At 51.4% G+C, this 27,100-nt stretch overlaps 1 protein-coding gene and 1 non-coding gene across 3 annotated transcripts; both read right to left on the bottom strand.

Annotated features, from left to right (window-relative positions):
- Positions 1–1,783: 1,783 nt before the first annotated feature.
- On the bottom strand, positions 1,784–1,857 carry TRNAW-CCA (transfer RNA tryptophan (anticodon CCA)). Its single transcript has one exon. It is a non-coding gene; the product is annotated as a tRNA-Trp (tRNA).
- A 517-nt stretch (positions 1,858–2,374) lies between these two features.
- PLAT (plasminogen activator, tissue type) lies at positions 2,375–26,390 on the bottom strand. 2 transcript variants are annotated; one of them, XM_086380438.1, is made up of 14 exons: positions 26,314–26,390; positions 13,859–13,956; positions 12,692–12,734; positions 11,013–11,150; positions 10,663–10,773; positions 10,221–10,395; positions 9,275–9,366; positions 7,744–7,924; positions 7,278–7,363; positions 6,634–6,829; positions 6,403–6,539; positions 6,128–6,268; positions 4,769–4,935; positions 2,375–3,212 (listed from the first exon to the last, which is right to left on the bottom strand). In XM_086380438.1, the coding sequence occupies exons 2-14, from the start codon at positions 13,931–13,933 to the stop codon at positions 3,054–3,056; spliced, it is 1,701 nt and encodes a 566-aa protein (XP_086236564.1). In that variant the 5' UTR covers positions 13,934–13,956; positions 26,314–26,390; the 3' UTR covers positions 2,375–3,053. The 2 variants fall into 2 exon arrangements, with proteins under 2 accessions (XP_086236564.1, XP_086236563.1); XM_086380437.1 differs by having other exon boundaries at positions 12,692–12,737.
- Between the last annotated feature and the right edge of the window lie 710 nt (positions 26,391–27,100).

Below are 27,100 nucleotides of genomic sequence, written 5' to 3' on the forward strand. Positions count from 1 at the left end.
TGGGTTTCTATTAACGTCTTTTATTAACAGCCAGAGATAGTAAAGCAGTACTACTTATTTCCCTATCGCCCTCTCCTTCCCCCGACACGTCCCAGACATTTTATCCTGACTCTCCTAACCCACACCGGGTAGTGACGTGTTGCGCTCTAAGTGTGTTTTAGCCTCATCCACATGCATCTCTCCTGCAGGGCTGGGGGCCCTGCCTGGAGCTCTGTCAGTGGCCTCTGCTGAGTACCTGTCTTCAAACAGCCTGTGGTTTCCAGGGCTTCACTCAGAGGAATGTGGGGGCCTTTTAACTTTGCATTTCCATCAAAGGAGCCCTCCACTGCTTCACTTCATTTCAATAACACAACTGTCCGAAGAAAAGCTCCTTCTGCAACGGGGGAGGGGATGAAACCAGCAGAACTCCGACCAGAGCTGCAGTTACAGGGGTCTTCCTTACCACTGTCTTCCAGCCGTCTTCTCCCCAGAGGGCTAAGGTGCACATTTACCTAAGACAAAACCTGCCCCTTTCACAGGCTGCAGTCAGGAAATCTGTGACTTACTGAACTGGTCCCGGGACCGAGCATTGTCAGATAAATGCCCCCTCCCCACCGCCCACCGCTGGAATCAAGATTCTGGGCTTTAGATTCTCTTTCTTCTGTGAGTTGAAACTATTCTTTTAAGAACTTATAAGTTGAGCAGTTCTGACCGCCTCTCCAGAGAAAGAGGAGAGAGAACTACAACCACGTTTGCGCCAAGAAACTGTCGGCACATAACCCAACAGCAAGCCTTACATCATCAGGTTTATTCTTAGATCCAGGGTGTCAGTGATAACAAACTGTCAGGCAGCAAGCAGGGGTATGCGTTACATCTCAGGAGCAGAAAGTCTAAGAGAAGCGGGAAGCAGCATTGCTTAAGTAACATACTTGTGTGGACTGGTCTGGGAGTGAATTCTTTAAAAAAAAATTTCTTTATTGGAATATAGTTGATTTACAACGTTGTATTAGTTCCAGGTATACAGCAAAGTGAATCAGTATGTTTACGTATATTCACTCTTATTTTTTTAGATTCTTTTCCCATGTAGGTCAGAGTTTTGAGTAGAGTTCCCTGCACTATACAGCAGTTCTTATTTGTTATCTATTTTGCATATAGCGGTGTGTATACGTCAGTCCCAATCTGTGTCAGCATCTTCTTGACTCATTCCTCTTTTCCCTTGGAGTCCTGTCCAGGGTGTCTTCCTACCTACTCCCCTCCTGTGAATATCTTCCCTGAGCCTCGTTTGGGCCATCGGCTCTAACCCCAAGTGTCTGCGGCTCCCTGCTGCCAAGAGAATTAAGTCCAAAGTTCAGTTTAGCATTCAAAGTGCCATCATTAATTCTAACCTACATTCTTCTTCATGAACTTCACTTTGGACAAAATATAACTCAATTCCTCCCCACACTCCCCTGCCTTTCTTGCCCTGCAGATCTTTAGATTTTCATGCAGTGGTAGCTCCTTGCCTCAGGAACTACAGTCAGTATCCTGTAATAAACCATCATGGAAAAGAATATGAAAAAAATGTATATATGTGTATAACCGAATCACTTTGCTGTGCAGTAGAAATTAACACGACTTTGTAAATCAACTATTCTTCAATAAAATTTTAAGGAAAATTTTAAAAAGAGTGCCTTTCTCATTCCTCTCCACCAGCCCAAATCTTGCTCAATTTTTGAAAAGCCTACCCAATTCTATTTTTTCCTTAAGTTTCTTTTTTTGGTCTTAGGTACAGCACATGAGATCTTCATTGGCATGTGGGATCTAGTTCCCTGGCCAGGGATTGAACCCAGGCCCCCTGCATTTGGAGCACAGAGTCTTAAACCACTGGACCACCAGGGAAGCTCTGTTCTTAAGATTCTTAAATCCTTCCTGAGCTGAATTTCAGCAAAACTTTCTGTCCACCATTTGCGGTTCATCTCCACCCTGCCTTGTTATTTCTCTGAATCCCCATTTCTCTGTCAAACCAAGAGGTTCTTTCTTCCCTTTTACCTTTTCAGCACCTGGCACAGCACCTCTTCTGAATGTGTGTGTGCGTGCTTAAGTCGCTTCAGTCGTGTCTGACTCTTTGTGACCTTACTGACTGTAGCCCGCCAGGCTCCTCTGTCCATGGGATTTTCGAGGCAAGAACACTGGAGTGGATTGCTCTTTCCTACTCCAAGGGATCTTCCCGACCCAGAGATCAAACTCTCCTCTCATGTCTCCTGCATTGGCAGGTGGGTTCTTTACCACTAGCACCACCTAGGAAGCCAATGAAAGGAAATATTCCCAATGATTCCAAGAATGTGGACGCGAGTAAGGAATAAAAGCTGTGAAGGTACTGTGTGTAACAGAAAGATTCCACTCTGATTGGGGAAAATATGTGAAAAATATATCAGAATTTATTATTCCAGTACGGTATCATACAGGTAGTGGCAACAGAGTACAAACAAAAATGAACTGATATAAATATGCGAGAGCCTAGTTTATCAGTTATTAAAATGATACGTGTCTCCTGGTTCTATCATGAAACATATAAAGAAAGAGAATTACACTATACACAACAGGATTCCCTCCAAGAGCTGCAAAAGGAGAGCCCAACACTTGACTTAAGGGCTGGAGTCGAGGAACGTGGTCTGGCCAGCCAGCCCATCCCTTGGTAGGAGGTTCCTGCTGGGCTTCCTTGGGACTATAAATAGACATTCTATTCCCAGTAGAATACGTCTAACCCTTCTTTCCCGAAGGCTCGAGTTATCTTTGCCTACTGAGACATGCTTTCATCTTTGTGGTCCCCTTTCCAAAGACGCTCGTGTGCATAGAGGAGGAAGCGGGCTTCCGCCCTGGGGAGTGGTTTTCCACGAGGGACTGGCGTTTATCCATCTTCCCGTCTGACAGTACAGTTCAGCCCTTAAGCCCTGAAAACTTCCAAAATGGAAAAGTACCTGTGAAACTACACCCTCCCCCCACTTCCGCTGTGTAAAGAAGGCCCTGCCGCGGTGAGTCTTCAGAGGTGGGAGAAGCGGGGTCTCTGTGACGTAGTGGGAAACGGGTGTCCCTGGTCACGGGCGAGTGTTGTCTCGGATCCAGTCCAGGTAGTTAGTCACCTTGGTGTACACGCCCGGGACGTCCTTCCGCCCGCAGCCCAGGCCCCAGCTGATGATGCCGACCAAGGTCATGTGGTTGTCCTTCATACACACCAGGGGGCCGCCCGAGTCACCCTGCAGAAGGGAGAAGAGGTCAGCTGTGTGCAAAAGTGCAGACTCTTTGCGGGGATGTTAGGGTGAATATTTGTAGTGCTGATATGTATTCTACATACCACTAATATGAGGCACTAATATGTATCCTTCAACGTGCTCAGTTTCAGGGAGGGAAATTTTACCTCCCCAATCTCGGACCATTACAGAATTCGGTTGTAGTTTTGTTGTAAAGTGGACTTGAGCTCAGACATTGCTGACAAGTGCTCAGTCATGTCCGACTCTTTCCAATCACATGGACGGTAGCCCGCCAGGCTCCTCTGTCCATGGGCTTTTTCCAGGCAAGAATCCTGGAGTGGGTTACCATTTCTTTCTCCAGGGGAACTTCCCAACCCAGGGATCGAGCCCAGGTCTCCTGCGTCTGCTGCACTGGGAGGCAAATTCTTTACCACTAGCGATACCTCATCCCCACCGGGTGGTAAAGCCACCACTAGCTGTGCGGCCCTAGGCCACTGGACTTCAGTATTCTTACCTGAATGATACTAAGTAATAATGATCTAAAACAGAAATCATAGTACTTCCCTTATGAGGTTATGGGAATTAACTGGAAGAAAGCTTGAAAAGCTCCTGAGAACAATGTAGGGCATTGAGTAGAACTCCTGGCAATCATTAGCTGTTATTGTCTTATTTAATTGAAATGACTTGTTTTTAACTTGACGCTAGCTGATAGATCATGGTTTCACTTTGCACACAACCTTTTATGACTGTCGAGCTAGGTGGTGGAGGTGCTGAGAAAACCTTTCAAAAAGAGACCAAAGGCTGTCACGTAGGCAAGAGGAGGAGATGCGGGTGTGATCCCCGCATCAGAACTGGGCACTCCTCAGTGGGAGCGCGCAGCCCCACTGCCTCCAGCCACGCCCCCATCCCCCAGCCTCAGTGAGAGCCCGCAGCACAGTGGACGTAAAAACAGCCCCGCGTTGAGGGTTCCTTTGCTCCATTAGGTCCTACCTTACACTGGTCTGTGTCTTACACTCAGAGTTATCATGAAATACAGGTATGTACCAGCTCTGATGGGGACGCCAACCCAGAGACCCTGTAATGGTGTGCTTTCCCAGGGGGAAACCTCATCAGAGGGCTGAATTCAAGTTCCTAAAATTTCTTTCTCACAGATCATCTCTCTCCTATTTCCAGGAAGCTGCCGTTCCTCCCACGCTACCAAGAGACCCCGATTCCCCAGCACCCACATAAACCAAAGCTGTCTTAACTTGTGTGGCTTTATCCATCACTTTGATAGTTGTTTAATTGCCTGGGCTTACAGGAAATCCTGTATCAGGCGGGGGTTCCGGTGCAGACATTGGGGAAATTTACTGCCGTTTAGATGTCTTCAGTTTGGGTGACTTTGATCTTGGCTCCAGTTGCTTTATTCTCTGAGGCTCTCATCTAGATCCCATCCCCCGCCCCAGATGAATCACTGCTTTCTGGCTGTAACTTTTTTTTCTTGGTTAGGAACCAGTTGGCTGAGAAACACTTTTGCCCTTGGATGGGGGGGTGCTCAGGAGAAGAGACCCGCCGGCACTTACCTGGCAGGCATCGTGCAGGTTTGTGTGGTCCCCACCGCTCCGTGTGTCTCCGGCACACAGCATGTTGTTGGTGACGGTCCTGTTAAACAAGTGTTGGGAAGTGCAGCGGCTGGATGGGTACAACCTGACGTGAGCCTCCTTCAGCCGCTCGGAAAAGAACGGAGAAGCTGAAAGAGAACAGGAAGACAGCTTGTGACTTTAGGGAAAGTTATTTAGAAACCTTTTGGAAGGAGAAAGCTGAACTTTGTGATGATAGCTAATACTGATTAATCTTTTACGTGTATTAAGTTGAATCCTACGAAATTGCCAATATATTACCCTTTTGACCTGCAGAAGGGTGGGCAAACTCTGGCAATTTCATAGAGTTTCACCCAGGGTTTCTCAAGAGCAGCACAAGTGCCATTTGGGGCCAGATAACAGTGAACTCCGGGAGATGGTGATGGGCAGGGAGGCGTGGCGTGCTGCGAGTCATGGGGTCGCAAAGAGTCAGACACGACTAAGTGACTGAACTGAACTGAACTGAACAGGTTTTGCAGGGGCTGCACTGTGTATTGCAGATGTCTGTCAGCATCCCTGGCTTTTGTGTGCGCGTGCTTAGTCCCTCAGTCATGTCTGACTCTTTGCAACCCCGTGGACTATAGCCACCAAGCCCCTCTGTCCATGGGATTCTCCAGGCGAGAATACTGGAGTGGGTTGCCATGCCCTTCTCCGGGGGATCTTCCCGACCCAGGGATCAAACCAGGGTCTTCTGCAATGCAGGTGGATTCTTTACGATCTGAGCCACCAGGAAGCTTCACTGGCTTCTACTCACTAAATGTGGGTATAAACCTCCATCCTGGGTCGTCACAATAACTGACATTGCCACATGTTGCCTAGCAGGCAAGAGCACCCTAGCTGAGAACCACTGGTTTAACCTAATATCTCATTTAAGCCTCATACAATCTATTCATTCTTACCAATGAGGAAACTGAGGCTTGGAGCAACATGAAATGAAAAATCCAGCCTGGATCACAGGGTTCACCAGGCGCAGGGTGAGGGCTGCTGGGTGGCAGGCAGAGTCTAGGAACCGCACCCTTAACTAAGCTCGCTCCATGTCTTATCGAAACCTCCTTGAAATCTTCAGCCCTTAAAGCTCTCCTGCCACTCAGACCTCTCTCTTGACCGACTGGGCCATTGGCTGGGAAGGTGGATGGCGGGGCTTCACTTAGCAGGAACTTGCCCAGACTATCATAGTGGCAGAGCCTGCCCCGGGGCTGGACTGGACACTCTCAGGACCGCTCTTTCCTCTCTCTGGTCAGCACCCGCCCCCGACGCTGCCCCCAGACAGACAGGATGGCACAGCGACTTCCTCCCACTCACAGGACTCGTGTTTCCCATAGCCGGACAGCTCGCACTCCGTCCAGTCGGGCAGCTGCAGGCTGGCGTCTGGGAGGCAGATGGTGCGGACGGAGGCACTCTCCCGGGCGCAGGTCAGCGAGTCTGATTTCAGGTGCAGCAGCGCTGGGAGTGGGGGATTGAGGAAGAGAGTGGGGATTTCCGGGGAGAGGAGGGAGGGGCCGGGGGCCTGGGAGGAGGAGGAGGGCAGTGTGGGTCTGGGGGGTCTAACTGGAGCCAGGGAGAGCCGGACATCTTACCGATGTCATTGTCATAAGTGTCATCATCAAATTCCTTGTGGATGATGTATTTTTCTACTTCAAACGTCTGTTCCTCCTCTCCAGGGACCAGCCGGTACGTCCTGCCCAGGAACACCTTGAGATGGTGAGGCAGGTACCTGAATGGAAAAACGGGTGTGAGGATGCTCTTCCGTATTGGGCCTGGTCCGAGGCCTTAGCGGGACGGTAGGCCGGCTGGGTGCGCATCCCTACCTCTCCTGGAAGCAGTGGGCGGCCGACAGCACCCAGCAGGAGCTGATCAGGATCCCCCCACACAGAAACCGCTCTCCCGGGGACCGCCTGTTCTTGACGAAGATCGCGGCCTGCCACGGGTGGGAGGTGATGTCCGCGAAGAGGCCTCCTTTGATGCGGAACTGGGGCCGCTTGTACTGTCTCAGGCCACAGGTGACTGCGGAGGGGAGGACAGAGCGCAGTTTCAGACCTGCGGGCCTGGGCGAGGTCCCCAAGCCCCAGGCCAGTGTCTCGTCTGGGAACCCAGGTTTCCACCCACGGCTGCGCTTCTGCAGCATCTGTACAGAGTGATGGAGCCTCTGCTTCCCTCCTCCCCGCATCCCGGCTGCCATCACTACTAACAAGGCATCTCCAGAGAGCAGCCTGGAGCCCGATGCCATCCATGAGAAATGGCTGCATCCTTTCCTTTCTCCTGCCCCTCCCATCACCTGCCCAACAGCATCGCCATCCACCACGGCTCCAGCCGGGCAAGCCCCCTCCCCACCCAGGTCCAGCCTTCCTGAAAAGCGGGCCGCTGCGTAGCCTGAACCAGACAGCTTCCCAGATGTGGGAAGCGGCGGAGGACACGGGCAAGAATAATGCTGGGTAAGGGGAGCTGGCCTTACCGCACTGGGGCACATCACAGTACTCCCAGGTCAGCTGGCGGTCCTTCCACACGTGGCACCAAGGCTGGGCGTCCCCATCGGGATTCCTGGGCGTGAGGAGGGATGGTGTCCAATCGCATCACAAGCCAGAGAAGAGGGGAAGGCAGCCCACTGCGGGGCGGGGAGCGGGGAGTGATGGGGGACGACCCTGAGCCCTGGGCTGGGCTCTGCCATAGATCCCCCACCACCACCTAGGAAGTCACTCCTATCTTCTGCATTTTGTTCTCATCTCCCAGCTGTGCTGGGATGTGCTCCCAGATGTCCCTCGGGAGGATGGAGCAGGTGACGGCAGCCCCTCTTAGCTTGGGATATGGGTCCGACCATAGCAGCCGTTGCCTCCCACCCATGTGCCTTTCACGTGTGAGTTTCCGCGTCGGCCCCGCCCCGCCCTCCGCGCGGACACGCCCCCGGGGCCCAGGGGGCGCACCTGCAGTGGTTGTGCTTCCCCAGGCCCAGGGCCCCGGCGTTGCTCTTCCAGGCGGTGTAAATCTTGCTGGTTAGAAACACAGAATTCCACGGGAGGCAGGAGGCCCCAGACTTGGTGTGGCTGCGGGTGCCGCGGTACGCCAGCCCGTTTCCAGTGTAGCAGTCCCCATCTTCTTCTGCAACTGAAACGCAGGAAATCCAAACTGAAACACAGCCGCTCAAGTGCCCAAGCAGCAAGTGGGGTTTGCAGCAGGGCCTGAAGCCTGGGGCTGTGGCTTGGGGCTCCGGGGCGGGGGGGGGGGGCGGGCCAGCCTGCCCACCTGGGCCTTTACTCTCCTTCAAATGCTTTTGCTCAGGGTGGTCAGCGGTTCCATCTGGTGCCAGCCCCCCCATCACTGGGCTGTGTTAAGGGAGACTCTGAGGGATATTCAGGTTCAGGAAAGGCTGCCCAGTTCAGCTAGTGGGGATTGATTAGAGCTGCCTGGAAGGCTGTTAAGGGTTTCCTTGTTTCTACTTGACAGGTTGCTGTCAACCTGGGGTCTTCTGTGGGGGGACATGTGGGCTGGCCCAGTTTTCTCGGATTTTGTCTGCCAGGGCCTTGAAGGATTTATTGGACTTGGGAGGGAAGCAAGAGTATGAACCTTCGGATACTGCGTATTTGCCCCCATATTATCCTCTTTTCTCCGCATTTGAAACTGACACAGGACACTCGCAGGCACCAGTAACCCAGTGAGGAGGGGCCTTTGAGAGCATCGGTACCAGTGAGTCCCAGTTTATGCCAGATCTAGGGGTGGGCAGGATGCTTTAGAGTTACACTGTGCTGTGCTCTGCTTAGTCGCTCAGTCGTGTCCGACTCTGTGCGACCCCATAGACTGTAGCCCACCAGGCTCCTCTGTCCACAGGGATTCTCCAGGCAAGAATACTGGAGTGGGTAGCTCTTCCCTTCTCCAGGATTAAAGTTATTCTAAAGAGCTCTCAAATTCACAAGTCTATCAGCATCACTTTTAGCCTGAATGTGCATTTTTATACATGTATATTTAGAACTTTGAAACATATTTTTACACTATTGTGATTAAATAGCATCATTATTTTGGAAAGCACCAGTGAACTCATGGTGTCTTTTTGTAGCTGAGTACTTTTTAATTCTGGGAAATTTTCTCACATTAAAAATCTTCAGAGACAGAGCGAGATCTTGAGAAATAGGCCAATTAATCAAACAAGAGAGAACTTGCACACTCCCAAAAGGCCTGGAAACCACCGGTAGAGCCCCATCTTCTCTGTCCACAAGGAAACTGAGGGTCAGCGGGGTGCAGAGAGTGGCTCCAGGTCAAACAGCTAGTTAGAGGCCAAGCCTGATGAGGACCTAAGCCTCTTGACTTCCTTCCTCTGATGCCAAAGTGACTGACCAATTCGCTCCTTTGTCTCTTCATTTGCAGAAGGACCATCAGCCTTGTCCTCCAGATCTCCCTTCCCAACCCCACCCCACCTGGGACTCCGTGAGGCCGTAGGGGCCCTGGGGAGGCTGCACTTACCCTTAGCGCAGGCTGGAGTGCTGCAGAACTCAGAGACGTATTTCCCTGCCTTGAAGACGTAGCACCAGGGCTTTGAGTCTTGGTCCGGGTTTCTGAAAAATCAGCCGGGAAGGCCAGGGGAAGTGAACAGTTAACCCTGTTTCTCAGGCCGAGGACGCCTCGCTCTCTTCTGGGGAGAGGGTTATTTATGTTTGTTGTACATAGGAGAGTCTGATCGTGTTGGGTGGAGGTATGACTTTGTAATCACCTTTATTGGGAGATTAAACATGGTTTACAGAGATGCATATGGCTGCCACATTGACAAGGGGTGGATTGTGATGATGCGCTCTATGTGTTAACTTGGCTGGGCTATTGCACCCAGTCGTTCGATCAAATGCCAGCCTTGGTGGTGCTGGAAAGGGATGTGTCCATGTGGTTCATGTATATGGTCAGCTAACTTCATCCAGTCAGCTGAAGGCATATTAAGAGCAAAAGCTGAGAAATTCTGTCTCACACTGCAGTGTCAAGTTGGGTCTGAGTTTCCAGCTTGGGGAGGGGGCTGCCTATAGATTCCAGACGTGCCAGCCCCATGGTCATGAAAGCCAACTCCTTAAAATAAATCTCTTTATGTAGATAGAAATATATTTATATCTCTTTATATAGGTATATATGTATCTATATCTATATATATAGATATAACTTTCTGGAGAGGAAATGGCAGCCCACTCCAGTATTCTTGCCTGGAGAATCCCATGGACAGAGGAGCCTGGTAGGCTACAGTCCAAGGGGTCACAAGAGTCTGACACGACTTAGCAACTGAACCACCACGAGCATGTATATCTCTGTTTCTGTATATGTGTACCTCCTGTGGGTTCCGCTCCTCTGGAAACCCTGACACAGGTCTTTGCGTGACTGCCCCAGCTTCTCACCAGAGGAAACCCTCCTGGGGGCGAGGAGGCTGTCTCACCTGCAGTAGTTGTGGTTCCCAAGGCCCAGCCTGATGGCGTTGGGCCTGCGCCCGCTGTACGGCTTCATGGCCAGGCCGCTGCTGTTCCAGTTGGCGCACTCAGCCCCGCTCTCTGCCGTGCTCCACGTGCCTCTGTAGGCGACACCCTGGTCCTTATAGCACGTGGCGGTAGCATCTGATGGGAAGTGGGACACACGACACATCCCACGTGAACCCCTTTTTCATTTAGTTTCCACAGGGGCTCAGCGCCACCTCTGTCATCCCTGCAGAGGCAGCGCCAGGCTCCAGACTCAATCCCGGGGCTCTGACCACCCTCAGGTGATCCCACCCCACCCTGACCCTTCCATCATCACACCACACTTTGCTCTCCTTTCTGCATCATTTTGCAGGTAGGATTTCCCCTGGTAGGTCCTCATCTCATAGACACCCGCCCACCACTCACCTATTTCACAGAGCTTCCCCATGAACCCTTCTGGGCACTGGCAGACAAAGTCTGAAGAATAGAGGGCCTGCCGACATGTCCCCCCATTGAAACACCAAGGTTCACTGCAACCTGCCAAGTAGAAGCAAGAGAACCCCAAATTACTCTCCAGGCACCCCAAGAATACATGAGTCAAAGTTGAAGAGAGGGCACCCTCCCCACAGGCGCAATTCTGAGCACTTTACAGAAACCAAACTCATTGACTCTTCACAGCCGACCCCACAGTCTATACAACTGTTCTCCCATTTTACACATGAGCAAACTGAGGCCCTGTTAGAGGGCTGGGCGGGCTGGGGACCATGGACACGCACTTCTGACGGGCACCGAGTGGCACTGGGCCCGGCCGCCGTCGCACCAGCAGTGCTCCACTTGGTTGCCCCTGAGCAGGGGTCGCAGCCAGGAGTCGTGTTGGCGGTACGTCATCTGCGTTTTTCCATCTCTGCAGGTCACTGTAATGACAGACAGGCCGGCCTCTTTAGGGCCCCACTCACCCCACACTGACGCTTCCCCTCTTCGTCCTGCTCAGTCTCAGGAAAATCCATCCTTTATTCCTTCCTTGCTCTCAGCAGAAGACAACAAATATCCCATATTTTGTCACCAAAGACCCCTTTCATTTAAAATTAAAAAAAAACCACTTTCAAATCCAGCTTATTAGGGGCATGTGCCAATATTATTTTCCATATGACTATGTGACCTTTACATTTAATTTCCCATGAAAATCAGTTATTTTCTTGAAATAAGTAATAAAATATAATGGCGTATTTCTACTGTCTCCTTATGTTAGTTTCACTGAAACATGAAACCCACTTGTGAAAAACAATTAAGAAAGAGCTCTTTAATTGTTTTTCCTCTGATGGGACCTTATTTTGAAAGAATTTATTCATCAAGACACATTTATTAAGTAATACTCTAATTTTTCATTTTAATTCATCAAAAAAGAGGCACATGTATGCAATTGCCTACAAGAACTTTTGATTCACATGAGTATTTTCACACTGAGATGATGCAATTCTGGCCCCAATCAAAGAAAAGTGATATTTTAATCTATGCAGAAAATGTGCTACTTCTGTTAGTATTTCTGATATAATGAAAATAGTGGAAAGAGTCCCATTAATAGGTGTTCCCTTTTTCTCTCTCTGTTTGCAAATCAGAATGCCAGCTCAAAAAGTCTGTAACTTTTAGTGGATTGAAGAAGTGACATGGGCTCATGGTCAGTGGCACTGCCGTTCTTTCAGCAGGCCCGTTGGCGCCAAGATAGGAGGGCAGGAAAGGCTGAGCTGTCTGATGCCAAAGGCAGTGAGAGTTAAGCCGTGACTCTGGGGAAGCTTCCACCTTAAGCGGGTGTTGCAGAGCCTTCCAGACCCAAGGGAAGTAGGTCCTGAGGGAGGAGGGGTAATTTGGGACCTGCAGTTCTTCATATCAGGTTCAAGACACTCGGGCCTAAGCATCTTTTATTCTTGGGATCCTAGTGGGAATGGTGCATGCAGTTTTAGTCTCAACTCTAGACATGGCCTTACAGAGAAGATCTTCCCACAGCACTGCCATGAAATAAAGAAACCCAGGTTGGTCATCTCTGAATTACCAACCAAAGCAACGAAGGCACAGAGAAGTTAGTTAACAGAGATGCTGCGTGGATTCTGGGGGGGAAGGGGATCACAGCCCAGGGAAAGACCCTGGAGGACCCTGCGGCCTGGGGGCTGTGTGACCCTGGGCAAGTCACTCAGGCTCTCTGGGCTCCATTCTCAACTGTGTAACTGGTCTTTGGGCCACTGGGCTCCCAGCAGTGTGTGACTCCCTGACATCCTGGCACCTTGCCAGCATACCTGTTCCTGTGTGAGTGATAAGAGAGGACACAGGCATCTCTCCAGACTCTGACTTTCATGGAGCTTGAGTAAGCAGGTCACGTGGAAGAAAATCCCCGCTGGAGCCTCAGGCACCCTGACCCTGACCCTGCGTCTGTGGACCACCCTCCACCCCAGCGACATCTCACCTTTGTACGATCTGGCGCCTCTCCTGAGTCGTCTGTAGGTTTCCTGCTAAGAAACCAGGGGCGGAGGAAGGGTTAGCGCATGCAGGTGTCTGAAGAATCAAGGTGGTCAAACCAGAAGACCGCCACCAACCCACCTGTCCAGAGCACTCCTCTCAAGTACCTGGTCCAGGTGCACTGTGCACACCTGTCTTCCCTCTGATCCTTCTTCCCTTTCTAGCCTAGTCCTGTCCAGAAGGACTTTCTCAGTGGTGAAAGGTTTAATACCCGTGCCGTGCAATACGGCAGCCACTGGTCACACGTGATGACTGAGCACTCCTATGTCATGTAACTGAAGTGAGTTTAAGTTTCATTTCATTTTAATTAATTGTAGATGAAAATAGCCACCCGTGGGTTAGTGGGGATGTGTGCCGTCACGCCATCTCCTCTGTGTCCCCGTCTCTAAAATCCTGCTGTGTGGGCATCGCTCACTTGGCCTGAATCGTGGGCTTGGCCTGAATGATGCTCTTAGCTGCTGGGGATCTTTGGAGAGCACGTCCTAACTAGATGGTAAGCAATACACAGGCAGCTTGCTCACAGCGCCTGCACTTTTATAAAAACTTCACAGATTCTGACTTCCCAGGTGGCTCAGTGGATAAGAATCCACCTGCCAAGGCAGGTTCGATCCCTGGTCTGGGAAGATCCCCCGTGCCACGGAGCAACCAAGCACATCCACCACCACTACTGAGCCTGTGCTCTAGAGCCCGGGAGCTACAGGTACTGAAGGCTGCACGCTCTAGGGCCCGAGACCCACAACTTACGAGCGTCTGTGTTGCACCTGCTGAAGCCGGTGCGCCTAGAGCCCATGCTCCGCAACAAGAGATGCCATCGCCTTGAGAAGCCCATGCACCGCAACAGAGTAGCCTCTGCTCTCCAAAACTAGAGAAAGCCCCGGTGCAGCAGCAAAGACCCAGCACGGCCAAAAAAAACTTGTAAAAAAAAAAAAAAATACTTCATGGGTTCATTCAAGCAAATCCTTTGAAAACAGCTCCAAAGAAACCACCGAGCAGCGGAGCTTACTCGAGCCAGAATGATGCGCAGGGTTCCCGCCTGAAGCCTGGATCTCAAGCCTTGTCCACCGAGGGGAGTGTGTCCCAGTGTGTTCCAGCACAGACACGAGTGCACACCTACCTGGCTGGGCAACGTGAAGACAGCTCCACAGAGCAGCAGCACGCACAGGAACTCTGTCTTCATTGCGTTCATCATTTCCTCTGAGCGTCCCGCAAATTCTGGAAGAAGAGGGGGAAATAAGCGTGAGACGTGAGAGGTCCCCGCGGGCAGCAGAGCTCAGAAGCCAGTCGGTCCTCCCCGCGTTGGCTCCCAGGGCAGGAGAGGCCGCGGCCAGCGTCTGGGAGATGGTGTTTTTGTTCTCATATATATATATTTGTGGTTAAATACACAGAACACAAATATTTTCCGTTTTAACCACTTCTGAGTGGAAGTTCAGCGGCATTAAGTTCACTCACATTCTTGTGCAACCATGACCACCATCCAACTCCAAACATTCATCTTCCCAGACTGAAGCTCTGTACCCTGAAAACCCCAAATCCCTGCTCCCCTGGAAACCACCATCCTACCTACTCTTTCCATGAATCCGACTACTCCAGGTGCCTCATGTAAACGGACTTCTACTATATCTGTCCTTTTGCGTCTGACATTTCACTGGGTGTGATGATCTCAGGTCCGTCCGAGCTATAACGTGGGTTAGACTTTCCTTCATTTTTAAGGCTGGATAATATCCCACTGAGTAAATGGACCACATCTTGCTTATCCATGCATCTAGCAATGGACACGGGTTGCCGGAAGATGGCTTTGTTCAGACATGTCTGTGGGCTGAAGGCTGACACCACCTCTGGCACTGGCTGCAACCCAGTTTCCCTTGAAGTGAGCTCCTGCCCTGCGGTTGACTAGATGGACCCACAGCAATGTCCGCTCTCTGACTTTTTTAGAGGAAGTCATAGGAGATCTGGGGTTGGCATATCTCAGAGCCAGCTCTCCTCAGATGGCCTGAGCCCAGTCCCGGAGGACTTCCACATCTCCTTGTCCAACAAAGGGAAGTCTCCTCCACCACTGCCTCCCTGCTCCATCGGGAAGCCGGCCTCCTTTAGTAGGCCCTCCTTTAGGCCCTATGAAGTGCAGTTTTGCAGAGAGGAGGGGCGGCATCTGGTTTGGGTGTTCAAAGTCAAATCTTCCTGGCCCCACGTCCCTGGTTCCATCTGCCTGGTCCTAGCTAGGGCTCCGGCCCTCAGCTGCTCACAGTGGGTTAGTCGGTTGGGGTGTTATTTTGTGGTCTGGCAGCCTCACTCGCTCCCTCGTCGGCAAGGATTAAACTAGGGCTCTTCTTCTTCCCTTGACTCATTTCCCCTCAGTCACAACAACTCTGCTCCCACCCCTCCCACTCCCTTCCTCCCAAGCATCCGAAGGGCCCGCTTGGTTCGGAGCACCCAGGACTTGGACCCCAGCACTGGCTCGGGCTCCTTTCTGTTAGAGATGCTGTCCTCTCACATGGCCACAAGCCCCCTTCAGAGCAAGGATGAGAAAACAAGGAGCAGGAGGCTGGTGGGAGCCGATCTGTGCCCCAGTGACCTCCTGGGGCTACTGGTGACAGGCAAAGCGCGCACAGAGCTGTGGGAGGAGGAGGGGGACGGAACTGTCCGGGAAGATTCCTCGGGCTCAGAGGGCGTCTTGCCAACCAGCGCGCCCCTCCCTCTCTACACAAGAAATAGAAAGAAGCCAGGATCTGGGTCTTTGTTCCAGTTTGGCCTGTCCCCGGGGGAGGCCCTTCCCGGGCAGGGCAGGGTGTTCTGCAGGGGCTGGGGAGTGGGGTGGGACCTTTTCTCACCCAGAGCAGGAAGCCTGCTGGCATGTGCTGGTCCCAGGCAGCTTCAGAAGGAAGACCTAGGGGTTGAGGGCATCCGAACAGGACCCGGAGTGGGGAGTCTTCAGATCACAGGCCATCACCCCTGACTTTGGTGCTCAGCATTCCTCCAGTTTCCCCTTTCTCAAAATTTCCCCAGTTATCCCAGTACTTTGAATCTTTAAAAATAGCTCTTCATAAACACATTCCCCCTCTCTCTTCCTGCTGTTAATCATGTTTCACATTGTAGGTGTCCCAGCTTTATTATCTCAGCCAAGCCTTGGGATGGGGAGAGGTCTGCCTGCCCAGGGCTCTTGGCAGAAATTCTGAATGAAGCAATGAACCAGCCTGTGACTGGGGAACCAGGCTCCTCTTCCTCTTGTCTGACAATAAGCCAGGGCTTCCAGCAAGTTCGTTCCCCCTAGATGGGGGGCTTGTCTTTTCTCTGGATGCCCGTCATCAAGTGACTGTCATTTCAAGAATTCAAGGTCCTTCTTGAATGGAGCACATTCAAGGGGCACGTGAATGGGCCCTACGTGAAGCAGAAGTCTAGATGCTGGAAAATTGCAAAGTGACAAGTGGAGCATTAAGACCTTTGCATTCACTGGACAGATGGGGGGAGGGGCCCCCTGGGCAGGGAGTGGGCTGATAGGGGGAGGGATGCACTTAGGCCTGAGGGTAAAGGACCCAACAGCTGCAGCGCCTCAGACCCTTTTGCAACTGAAGACTCAGCAGAAGGGGCGTATTTTTGTCTTCTGCTCTGGGACAGTCGGAGCCTGTCTGTCTTCTGTCAGTCCTTATCTTCCTCTGCTTCTCTGGCCTTGCGAGGCCTGGAGCTGACCCAGTGCCAAAGAGCCTCACACAGACCATGTGACGTTCCATCCTTGCTGCACAGAAGCGATGGGAACAGCTGGACGGGCCGAGTAGGGCGAGAGGATGACAAAGAAATGAGTCATCCTGCCTACAGTCAGCGCCTTCCCGAGACAAGGGAGCGAGACAAGGAGGCAAAGCGAGTCCTGGTGTTGCCTTTGTGGGGAGGGAGGTGCAGAGGTCTGGGGGCAGCGTCTGGACAAAGAGCGAGTGACCCCAGAAATTCAGGAAGCACTCAGGACCCTGGGGAATTGTGGACCTCAACCCTAGACCACAAGTTCCCACCAAAGGGAGAGGCGCCCTGTGCCCATGTGAGACTGGAAGGAGGGAAGATTTGAGAAATAAAGCACAAGAAACCTCTTGCAGGCTCATTTTGTAAACCCAAAACTTGTCATCTTTTTGGTGTGTTCCTTTTCTTTTACTGTATTTAATAGTTTCCCAGAATCAAAGAACTAAAAGAGCAAAGAAAGGGCTTCCCTGGGGGTCCAGTGGTTAAAATTTTGCCTTCCAATGCCAGAAGTGTGAGTTCGATCCCTGGTCGGGGAACTAAGATTCCCACATGCCTCGTAGCCAAAAAGCCAAAACATATTGTGACCAATTCAGTAAAGACCTTAAAAATGGCCCACATCCAAAAAACAAAAGAGCAAGGAAGGAAAGGAGGGAGGGAGGAAAGACAAGAAAAAGAAAACCACAAGGACGGGGATGGCTGGCTTTTGTGGGACTAGAATCCCTGAGTCACCAGCAGCATCACTGTCGGAGTTGGGCATGTATGGAATGATTCTAAGACCGCTGGTCCCCAAGGTCCCAAGGCCCCAGCCCTGGCAGGCCCACCTTGGCACATAAAGTCAATTTTTGCAGATTTGCAAATGGCTCCGCAGACAGACCTCTGGAGACACAGAGCTCGGCAACTTGACAAAGAATCTCTGCAGGTTAGAAACATCAGGACATGTGGGAAGCAAAGTGTGGCCTGGATTCACAGGCTGTGGGCATCCTTGTGGAGGACCAGCCTGCAATCTCTGCCTCCAGGGTGCCCCCTCCTCTGCTGCCACCTCCCCATCTGTACAGAAGCCATGCAGGGCCCTTCTTGGCTACAGAGAAAAAGTGACTCTGTTCTCTGGCCTCTGAACAGCCGTGAGTGATGACTGTTCCGGAGGAGAACAATGGTCTGGTCACCAGGGAGGAGGGCTGGTCTCCAGGAGCCAAAGGTGCCTTTGTGGCTGGGAAACCGATCTCGCCAGCCAGAAGCGCAGGACTCCTTTCTGCAGTGGTGGCAGGGGGAGTGCTGATTGATGGGCCCTGGAGTCTGGCTGGGGCGAGGCCATGGGAACCGCAGCAGGACAGCCGGGGGAAGGGCCTGGGGGTGCAGTGGAGGGCTGTCTGCAGGGTCTCCCACTGCCCGGCGCATGACCTGTTCCCACCACCTGCTCCCGAAAGGCCTGCTCTCGGGAAAAGCATAGACACTCTCCTTCGCATATGGTTTGACTGTATCAAAAGGAATGTGCTGGCACTTTCCTGGGGGTCCAATGGTTAGGATTCTGGGCTTCCCCTGCAGGGGGCATGGGTTCGATCCCTGGTGGAGGAACTAAGATTCACACGCTGTTTGCCATGGCCAAAAAAAAAATTAATATGTTGCCCTTCCAAAAAGCATCTTTGTTTTGAAACATCAAATCTGCTCCCAGGGATGCAAAATCAAGTGGGCTAGACTCTCAAGGCTTCCTCCAGGGCTGACGTCTTGCGATTTCTGCTGTTCTGAGTATGCAAGTGCTGTGTGATCTGTGAAACACTTACCCGTGGGGATGAGAGCTTTCATGTAAACACTCAACCACATCCCATAACGTGACCTACGGTAAAGATCTGGGACCAACCAATCAAGTTCTATGCTTCTAGGTACAAACAGTACATTTCCTGGGATGTTAAAGCTGCTTCTCTTGGCAGCAAAAACAAAGCAGAAACACTGAGCCAGCTGGAGGACCATGGAAATTACAAGGGAAAGATAAAGTTCAGTTGATACGGCTATTGAATTTTTGCAAGCGTAAAAGGCTGGCTCACTTAATCTTTGGCAAAGAGGAGCCTTGGTTTGTTATTACTTCGTAAAGCCTCTCTCTCTGGAAATCTGAGTAAGAGAAAATCAGTCTCCAAGAACACTAATACTCCAAAATGACTCACAGCTTTAAGACAAACATAGCCCTGCCTCCCCCCACCCAACCACTCTGCCCCGGACGGATGCCAACAGATTAGAAAAGAGATGGTCAGAACTCCCTGAAACAGCAAAGGCCCGTCACTGAGTCAGGACAAGAGATGTGGTGAGATGGGAGGAGGAGGCAGGCTTTGGAAATTGGGGCTGAACTCCCACAGAAAAGCGCACCTGTGTCTGTGCCAGTGTCAGAGCCCGGGGCCGGAGCCGTTAGCTCTATGGGTAATGGCTATATTCCCATCTTCCTCCTACATGGGTCCTCCTTTTTATAGGGCTTCCCTGGTGGCTCAGATGGTAAAGAATCTACCTGCAATGTGGGAGACCCAGGTTCGATCCCTGAGTTGGGAAGATCCCCTGGAGAAGGAAATGGCAACCCACTCCAGTATTCTTGCCTGGAGAATCCCATGGACAGAGGAGCCTGGTGGGCTGTAGCTCTTTCCTTCTCCCAAAGAGTCAGACACGACTGAGAGACTAACACTTTTTTTAAGAGTTTATGCTCTCAGAATAGAAACCATTTTCCAAAACTGCCATCACAGAAGCAATTCTTAGCTCTTCCCCAGAGATTGTAACACTAAGTGAAGTCAAAGACTGGTATCATATGATATCACTCATATGTGGAATCTAATTTTTTAAATTATATAAATGAACTTATTTATAATATAGAAATGCACTCACAGATTTTGAAAGCCAACTTCTTTACCAAAAGGGACATGGGAGGTGGGGGGGGGGTGTAAATTGGGAGCTTGGGATTAGCATATACTCACTACTATATATAAAATAGATAACTAATAAGGAAGCTACGGTAAAGCATAGGGAACTCTACTCAATATTCTGTAATAACCTATATGTGAAAAGAATCTGAAAAAGAATCAAGGTATGTATAACTGAACCACTATAGCTACAGTTATAGTTATAACTATGACAAACATAACATTGTAAATCCACTATACACCAATTAAAAAACAATTTTAAAGGTAATTTCCTGTGTGCTAAAGCTTATTTTCTCTCTTTCTGAACAGAATTCTTTATACCTAAGGGACAAGAGAGGAGTCTTTCTTGTCTAATTGGATCAGTTCCTATGAGGTAAATAGAATAAAGCCCTCTCCTGGCACCTCCCACCCACTCCCACATCTCCACTTCATTACTCAGGATGGAACTGTCTGCAAAGCATCTTTAAAATATAGATATATGTCTACATACGTGCTAAGCCATTTCAGTCGTGTCTGACTCTGCGACCCCACGGACTGTAGCCCACCAGGCTCCTCTGTCCACGGATTTCTCCAGGCAAGATTACTGGAGTGGGTTGCCATGCTCTCCTCCAGGGGATCTTCACGACTCAGGGATCTAACCCGTGTTTCATGTTTCTTGCCTTGGCAGGTGGATTCTTTACCACTAGCGCCAGCTGGGAAGCCCCCATAGGCACATGACCTGTGTCTAAGTTTTATACGACATTGACCTACTCAAAACAATCTATCCTGAGCATTGTCGTCACCGAACTTCTCCACCCTCTGCCAGGTAACCCTGCTTATCTGGACGGACTCAGGGAGTGCAGTTGTGGATCTGGGAAAAAAGAAGCCCATCCTGCCTCCTCCTCCAGTAAAAGCAAGAGAATCTTAGATCCTTGTGACGAAAATGCAAAGTGCAGCTGGCAAAGCTAACCCTGTGAGTCAGGGCAAGGAGATATGATCTCTGAGTGAATCTCAGCAAACCTGCAATTGCACATTAATCTAAGAGAGAGTTTGTTCTGCAGTGAGGCAGTTTCTGGTGTTCCCTCCACGCCCTAAAGCAAACATCACCACCAGTAATGAAATACGCCATCACCCGGTAATTCTGCAGTCTCCCTTCCAGATTTCAACACACTTGAATCAGGAAAAGGCAATCGGAGACGTTCATCGTATCACCCTACGCAGAATCTGTCCGCCTTTTATGAGACTCACGTGACAGAGACGTGATAGCACAGTTTTGAGAAATGCGTCTGGATGAGCGCCATTTACTCATCGGGTCCTGGAGTGCTGACGCGGGTCAGGCATCCACTAAATCATTTAAGTCAATATTATCTCTTGTTTAATGGATGAGAGAATCGAACTTCAAAAAAAATGCAATGAACCTGCTCTCACGCAACACATCTAAAGGGAGGCGTCGGGACTCAGGGCAACCAGCTCTATAGGACAACCCCCTCGTCTCTCTTTCCATGACTCTTACTGGGTCCTGATGCTGGACTGTCGTGTTCTGAATGTGCTCAGAGTTGTTGATGGAGAAGGGTGGCAATCTGAATGCAAGGAGCGTAGTCCCTCCAACCTCCTCTTACCGGCTGTGTGTGTTCCCGGTTTTCTAGTGGTCCAGTCCTTTCCACCAGCTGGATAGTGCTAGCGATTAGGACAGAAGCAGGTAAAGCCCCTTTGTACAGCTGGTACACAGCACAGTTAACTGTACTTACTGCTAGGAGTGCCCTTAGAAGGAAGGCCAAAGTTTACAGCCTCTCCCTGGAACAGGGACTAGAAAGGAAGCCAAGTTCTATGGGGTTATCATCGAGTTCAAGTGTTAATACCAAATCCCGCCTCCTAGATCATCTGAACATCTTGCGATGACCTGTACCCAGATTCCTGATGACTGAAATCAAGTTTCCTGCCCTTCTTCTTTACGCACAGATCAGTATTAACAGGAGCCTGTACTTCCCGGATCACGGGGTAGTGTCTTTTATCCTATTTTCAATCTTTTTGTGTTGTTTTGTTTGCCTTTCCCAGGCCTATTTATGCCACCCACTCCAGGGCTATTAAGGACTCTCAGAGGAAGCTGGACTTCACGGCCAAGGCAGCTTGAAGGTCAGGCCCTCGATGCTGATAAGGGCCATCTGATGCGGACCACACGTGTGTTTGAGAACCAGGGACATGAGGCAAGAAAAGGAGGAAACCAGGGCTTCTCAGAAAACAAAACAAAGCCAAAGCCCCTCTTTCCCCCAGCTTATGTGGCAGGCCTAGGCTCTTACTGCCAAATAAAGTGAGTTCCTCTTTCCCGTCAACAGGACGACCTGTGAATAGCCAGCAAAGGCCAGAGGCTGGCGGGCTTTCTGTTTCAGAGTATTCCTAGTCGGTTGCTGGGTTTCGCTTCCTACCAAGCCCTCTCCCCACACCTTCAAGGAACTGCCCCTGCAAACATCTCTAACCAGAGGGCTTGGGGGCAATCCTCCTGGTATCCATCAGATCTCTCATCCCATCCGCCTCAACCGGAAGCCCCAGCTCTCTGGTCTGCTCCTTCCTGAATTCATAGGCGGTGACTTATTCTGTAGCACCACCAAGCAAGAGCGCCAACCATGCCCCAGGCATGAATCTGCGATATAAAGACACAGAAGCTCCATCCTCAACACCGCAGAGCCTAGGACTTCCCTGGCGGCCCAGTGGATAAGAATCCACTGCCGACGCAGGGGACGTGAAGTTTGATCCCTGGTCCAGAAACTAAGATCCCACATGCCCTGGAGCAACTAAGGCCCTGAGTCACGACTACTAAGCCCTTGCTCTGGAGCCCATAAGCTGCAACTGCTGATGCCTGCGTGCCCTGGAGCCCATGCTCCACAATGAGAGAAGCCACCACAGTGAGAAGCCCATGCCCTGCGACAAGGAGGAGCCCTTGCTCATCGCAACTAGAGAAAGCCCGAGTGAGGCAACCAAGACCCAGCGCAACCAAAAATAAAATAAATAAATAAAATTATAAAAACCTCATAGCCTCAGGAGGGGACAGACAAATAGCTAGCCAACCCTGGCTCGGTGCCACCAGCACTGTGCTGTGCGGAGGTGGGGTAGGAGGTGGAGGTGACCGGGCAGAGGAAGAAGGGGTCCTACCGGGATGTGAAGGAGGAGATGGAGCTCACTCCTGATGAGGTGTGGGTTGGTCAGCTTTCTGGAATGGATGCCATGCAGTCTGTTTATCAAGCCAAAGGGGGAGCGAGCCAAGCTCTGGAGGGGTGTCACTGACAAAGCCCTAAAATGGGACCATTGTTTAGGGTCCCACAGCAGCTAGCAGCCAGAGTCCCTAAACTTTCAGCACAAACACCTTTCCTTGTGCAAAGGAGTGTGAGTCACACACCCCAGGCTCTCCCTTTGAGGAGGGCGCCCCTAGGAGGCCGTCCCTAGGAGGAAGTGTGGCTTGAAAAGCCCAAGAGTTCTAAGGATGTAGGCGCCTCGGAGGAGAAGGTCACCTTGGATTCCCTAATGTCTAGCTGAAACTCCAATACTTTGGCCACCTGATGCGAAGAGCTGACTCATTTGAAAAGACCCTGATGCTGGGAAAGATTGAGTGCAGGAGGAGAAGGGGACGACAGAGGATGAGATGATTGGATGGCATCACCAACTCAATGGACATGGGTTTGGGTGGACTCCGGGAGTTGGTGATGGACAGGGAGGCCTGGCGTGCTGCGGTTCATGGGGTCGCAAAGAGTCGGACACAACTGAGCGACTGAACTGAACTGAACTGAAGTTAAAGGAATGTTTACGGCCATGTAATAAGCAGAATAAGACTTCCCTGGTGGCTCAGACAGTAAAGCGTCTGCCTACAATGAGGGAGACCCGGGTTTGATCCCTGGGTCCAGAAGATCCCCTGGAGAAGGAAATGGCACCCTACTCCAATATTCTTGCCTGGAAAATCCCATGGATGGAGGACCCTAGCAGGCTACAGTCCACGGGGTTGAAAAGAGTCGGACACAGCTGAGCGACTTCACTTTTACTTTCGATAAGCAGAAAAGGATCTCAGTGCCAAGGCTTCCCAGGATCTGGGTTTAGCCTGATACTGAAGTAGGCTTTCAGCGTCTCCAAGCACAATCAGGTCTTAGAGGTCAAGTCCCAAACAAACCTCTCCAAGCCACTGTGGAGCACCGCGTAGCTATCCTGTGCAGCACAGCTGGACTTGTGGCCCAGACTCACCCTCCAGATCACGGCTGTTGGCATGGATGGTGTGGGCAGCTGCTAAAGACCCCCCCAGTTGTACCAGTTCCCCAGGAAGAACTGCCGCTATCACTTTCTGGAGAATCATGATCAAAACCAGAACTTGCCTGGGTTGCACCTTCAAAAGTGTTTATAAAATGCCTGCTGTGGGCCCAGCACCTGGCTCCTTTCCACTTTGTCCTAAGTCTCAACTTTCAGGCAATCAAGAGGTTTGTTTATCTATCCCTCTATGCCCTTCTATAGAAGTTTTTTTCGCAGGCGGGAAAGTGGAATATAAAATGCACGAAGTATGACTAAGAAAATGTGCTGTCCATAATATGTAAGTAGACGCTTAGGCCAATAGCAGGAGACCCTGTGCCTGGACTTGGGGGTTGGACTAGGGCAGATGGTTTAGAAGATTCTTTCTAGCTCGAACTTTCTGTGAGTCTGAATCCTCCTCACCTTTTAATCTGGCTGCACTGGAGACCCAGCCCCTGGTTTTGGGAGCTGGTTGGCTAGGATGAGCTTTACCGCCTTGAACTAGGGACACAGTTTTTCTCTGTGCAAAGAGAACAGGCCAAAGAAGGAATGAACAGAGTATTCCGATCATTCATTGTCCACTCTGGCTATCTTATCAGAACAAGGCGGAAAATCACTCATAGGAAATACGGATTTTACTCTGAGACTGCATATGCCCGGGAGTCATTGAAACTGAACACTTCAACTCAAGACACAAATGTTCCCTCCTCCCTCTCCCAGATATTCAGTATTCAGAGAGGCACATGGATTTTGAGTTTTGACTGGAACTAAGCCTACTACTGGGCTTCCCAGGTGGCTCTAGCGGTAAAGAACCTACCTGCCAATGCAGGAGACATAAGAGATGCTGGTTTGATCCCTGGGTGGGGAAGATCCCCTGGAGGAGGGCGTGGCAATCCATTCCAGTATTCTTGCCTGGAGACTCCCATGTACAGAGGAGCCTGGCGGGCTACAGTCCATGGGGTCCCAAAGAGCCAGACACGACTGAGGCGACTTAGCACACACAGCAAGCCTACTATTCATCCCGTGAGCCATGTTGTCCCCTCGGCCTCTGATCCAAGATAGCCTGCCCTCCCTCTGGAAGCTTTGGAAGTTTAAAGCCAACTGTGCTCCTCTCAAACGACAGTCTAGCCCAACCCTCACATGCTGTAAAACCCCAGGCAGGACCAGAAGAACAACACCTGGAGGTGAAGTAGAGACAGGCCCCACCTGGGCAGTGACTTCCCAGATGGCCTGTGGTCCTGGCCACCCACTCCCAAAAAGCCTTTCGTGGCGATGACGGCTTCAAGCCACACCGCCAGGAGTCTGATTGGGTTGCTCTTTACAATCGTTTGAAATGTACTGATCACCAGCTCTGCTCACCAACATGCTAGGTCCCCAGGTCCCCGAGTCCTGCCTCCACGAGCGAAAACTAATCACGGGACCATTTCTGTTCCTCCAGAAGCAGGAACTGTCCCGGGCCAGTGCAGAAGCCACAGAGAGCAGCCTCACTGGGAGAATCTGATCTGACGGTTTATAAAATAAACCGAGCGTCCGCACAGAGCCTGGACCATTCGGGCAGAGAGCAAGCTCTCGCTTGCTCGTGACAAGAGCCGGCGATTGCAGGCTGGCGTCTCTGAGAACGTTTAGGTGCAATCAGTTGATGGGTAGGACAGAGCTCTTCCTATTTCAGTTATTTGTGGCATCTCTGCTGGCGCCAGGTCTGGCTTTGCTCTCACGGGAAGCACTTAGCCGGCAGCTCCTCTGACCGTTATCTATGTCTTCTGCCCCCAGGCAAGACTTGCTAGGAAGCCCTTCTGAGGAAACTCCACTTAGCGGCTGTATTTCAGAATTTCTTCCTGGGCTTGCACACACACACACACACACACACACACACACACACACGCGTGTAATGTTTTTTCTGTCATCCACCAGCTGCGGGAGCCACCACTGTGTCTACATCAGTGACCGCCACCACACGGCTTTGGGCTTGAGCGTGTCATCAGTTACCTGAGAGTGCCTTGCTTCCCTCCCTCCCTCCCTCCCTCTCTGGCAGGTTAAGAAAATAAAGATAATAACAGTGAAAGCCTAGAAAGCCCGATACAGTTCCTGTAGAGAGCTTAGGGAAGAGAAGACTCTGCTATTTCCCTCTGTAATTGGAAAAGTCCTCAAAGAGCCCTCCCCTCGAATCCTGGGCAAAACGCCAGAGGACAAAACCCGGCCTCCGAGGCTTCGCTCTGCCGGTTTCCCCCCTTCCTCTCACCCAGCACTTCCCACCTGGTGAATCCTCTGTGGGCAAGTCGTTCCCTGCCCAGCCCCGCCTCAGTTTCCCAGTGGGCTCACACCCCCCGGGATCCTCTGGGCTCTGACCCCATCAGCCCGTCTCCCGTTTCTTGCCCGTGAGTCGTGAGCGGGGCCCACCATCTACTCAGAGCGGGTCTGGATCACCCTTTTCACTTTCCCCTGTGTGAGCAGATATTTCTGCTTCAGGAGACACATCCCTAGTGCCCTCTCTCTTGCCCTGACCGCCGCTGCCCCCCGCAAACGCTTCAGCCCATCCCTGTGGGATGCACGTTCAAAAAGAAACCGCCCTCCAGACATGGATTCTAGAGAACCCCACTTTTGGCCTGAGTGACGGAGTCAGCCCCCTCGGTGTCAACGTTCCTTCAGTGGCTCAGAAAGACTTTGAAGAGAGAGAAGAGGAGCCAGGGACAGAAAGGCACGGAGTACAACCTACCGCGAGCCCGAGCCTTCCCTCCTCCAGAGGCGTTGTCTTCAGCGCCAGGCTCTGCAAGACCTTGGCTGGCTCTCCCTGCAGGGCTCCAGCCTCCTTTAAATTTCAAGGCAGGGGGTGGGGTCGCTGGCCCTGGGTGGGCGGGCTTCGCTGCGGCAGGAGGATGCCCAGTGGACACTGGGCCCCGCAGGAGCCAAGCTGGGGCGGGCCTCTTTTCATTAAGAGGGGGAGGAATTTCCCCCGTGGAAGCAGCCCAGCCCATCCTGGCTCTGGGCCAGGCTGATTATTCATGGTCCTGATGTCATCAACGAATCACAGGAATTTGGGAGTTGGATGTTGGAGGGGAACCTGAAGAACCATCTTCCTTTCAAACCCTAGTCTCAACCTCCTTAAAGGGATCCTGAGGATCCGTTAGCTCTAAGCCCTAGCGCGGGCGAGAGAGGCTTTTACAATTCTAAACAAAGACATACGGAGTGGATAGGGTTCTTCCGGAATCTCCAGCAGTCACTCTGCCCCTCTGGACAAAGGAGATTGAAACAGTGGGCCAGGCAGGCCAGCCGCCCTGTGGGCTGGAACACCTGGGGCTGGGGTGAAAGGTTAGCCGAGGTAGTCAGGTCCCACCTGCACAGCTGCAGCGCCCCAGCCTGGAGTGAGCCACTCCTAGCTCCACCACCCCGGGGGAAAATCATTTCACTTCTTTATAAAGTGACCCTTGATCACTGAGGTCTTCTCAGCTCCAGAGATCTCTCGTTGGCCTGGGGGAATACAGGCGGGGGTGCTGAGTTGATGC

Source organism: Bos grunniens, chromosome 27 (genome assembly GCF_055505025.1).
Source record: "Bos grunniens cultivar Pamir isolate PY7600 chromosome 27, Bosgru_T2T1.0, whole genome shotgun sequence".
Taxonomy (NCBI): Eukaryota; Metazoa; Chordata; class Mammalia; order Artiodactyla; family Bovidae; genus Bos; species Bos grunniens.

Excerpts from the sequence above, each read along its gene's own strand:
- PLAT (XM_086380437.1), bottom strand. The coding sequence starts at position 13,933 with ATGATGAACGCAATGAAGACAGAGTTCCTGTGCGTGCTGCTGCTCTGT. Across the intron at positions 11,151-12,691 it reads AGGCGCCAGATCGTACAAAG|TGACCTGCAGAGATGGAAAA; the intron begins GTGAGATGTCGC and ends CTGTCATTACAG. Across the intron at positions 10,774-11,012 it reads CCACTCGGTGCCCGTCAGAA|GTTGCAGTGAACCTTGGTGT; the intron begins GTGCGTGTCCAT and ends TCTACTTGGCAG.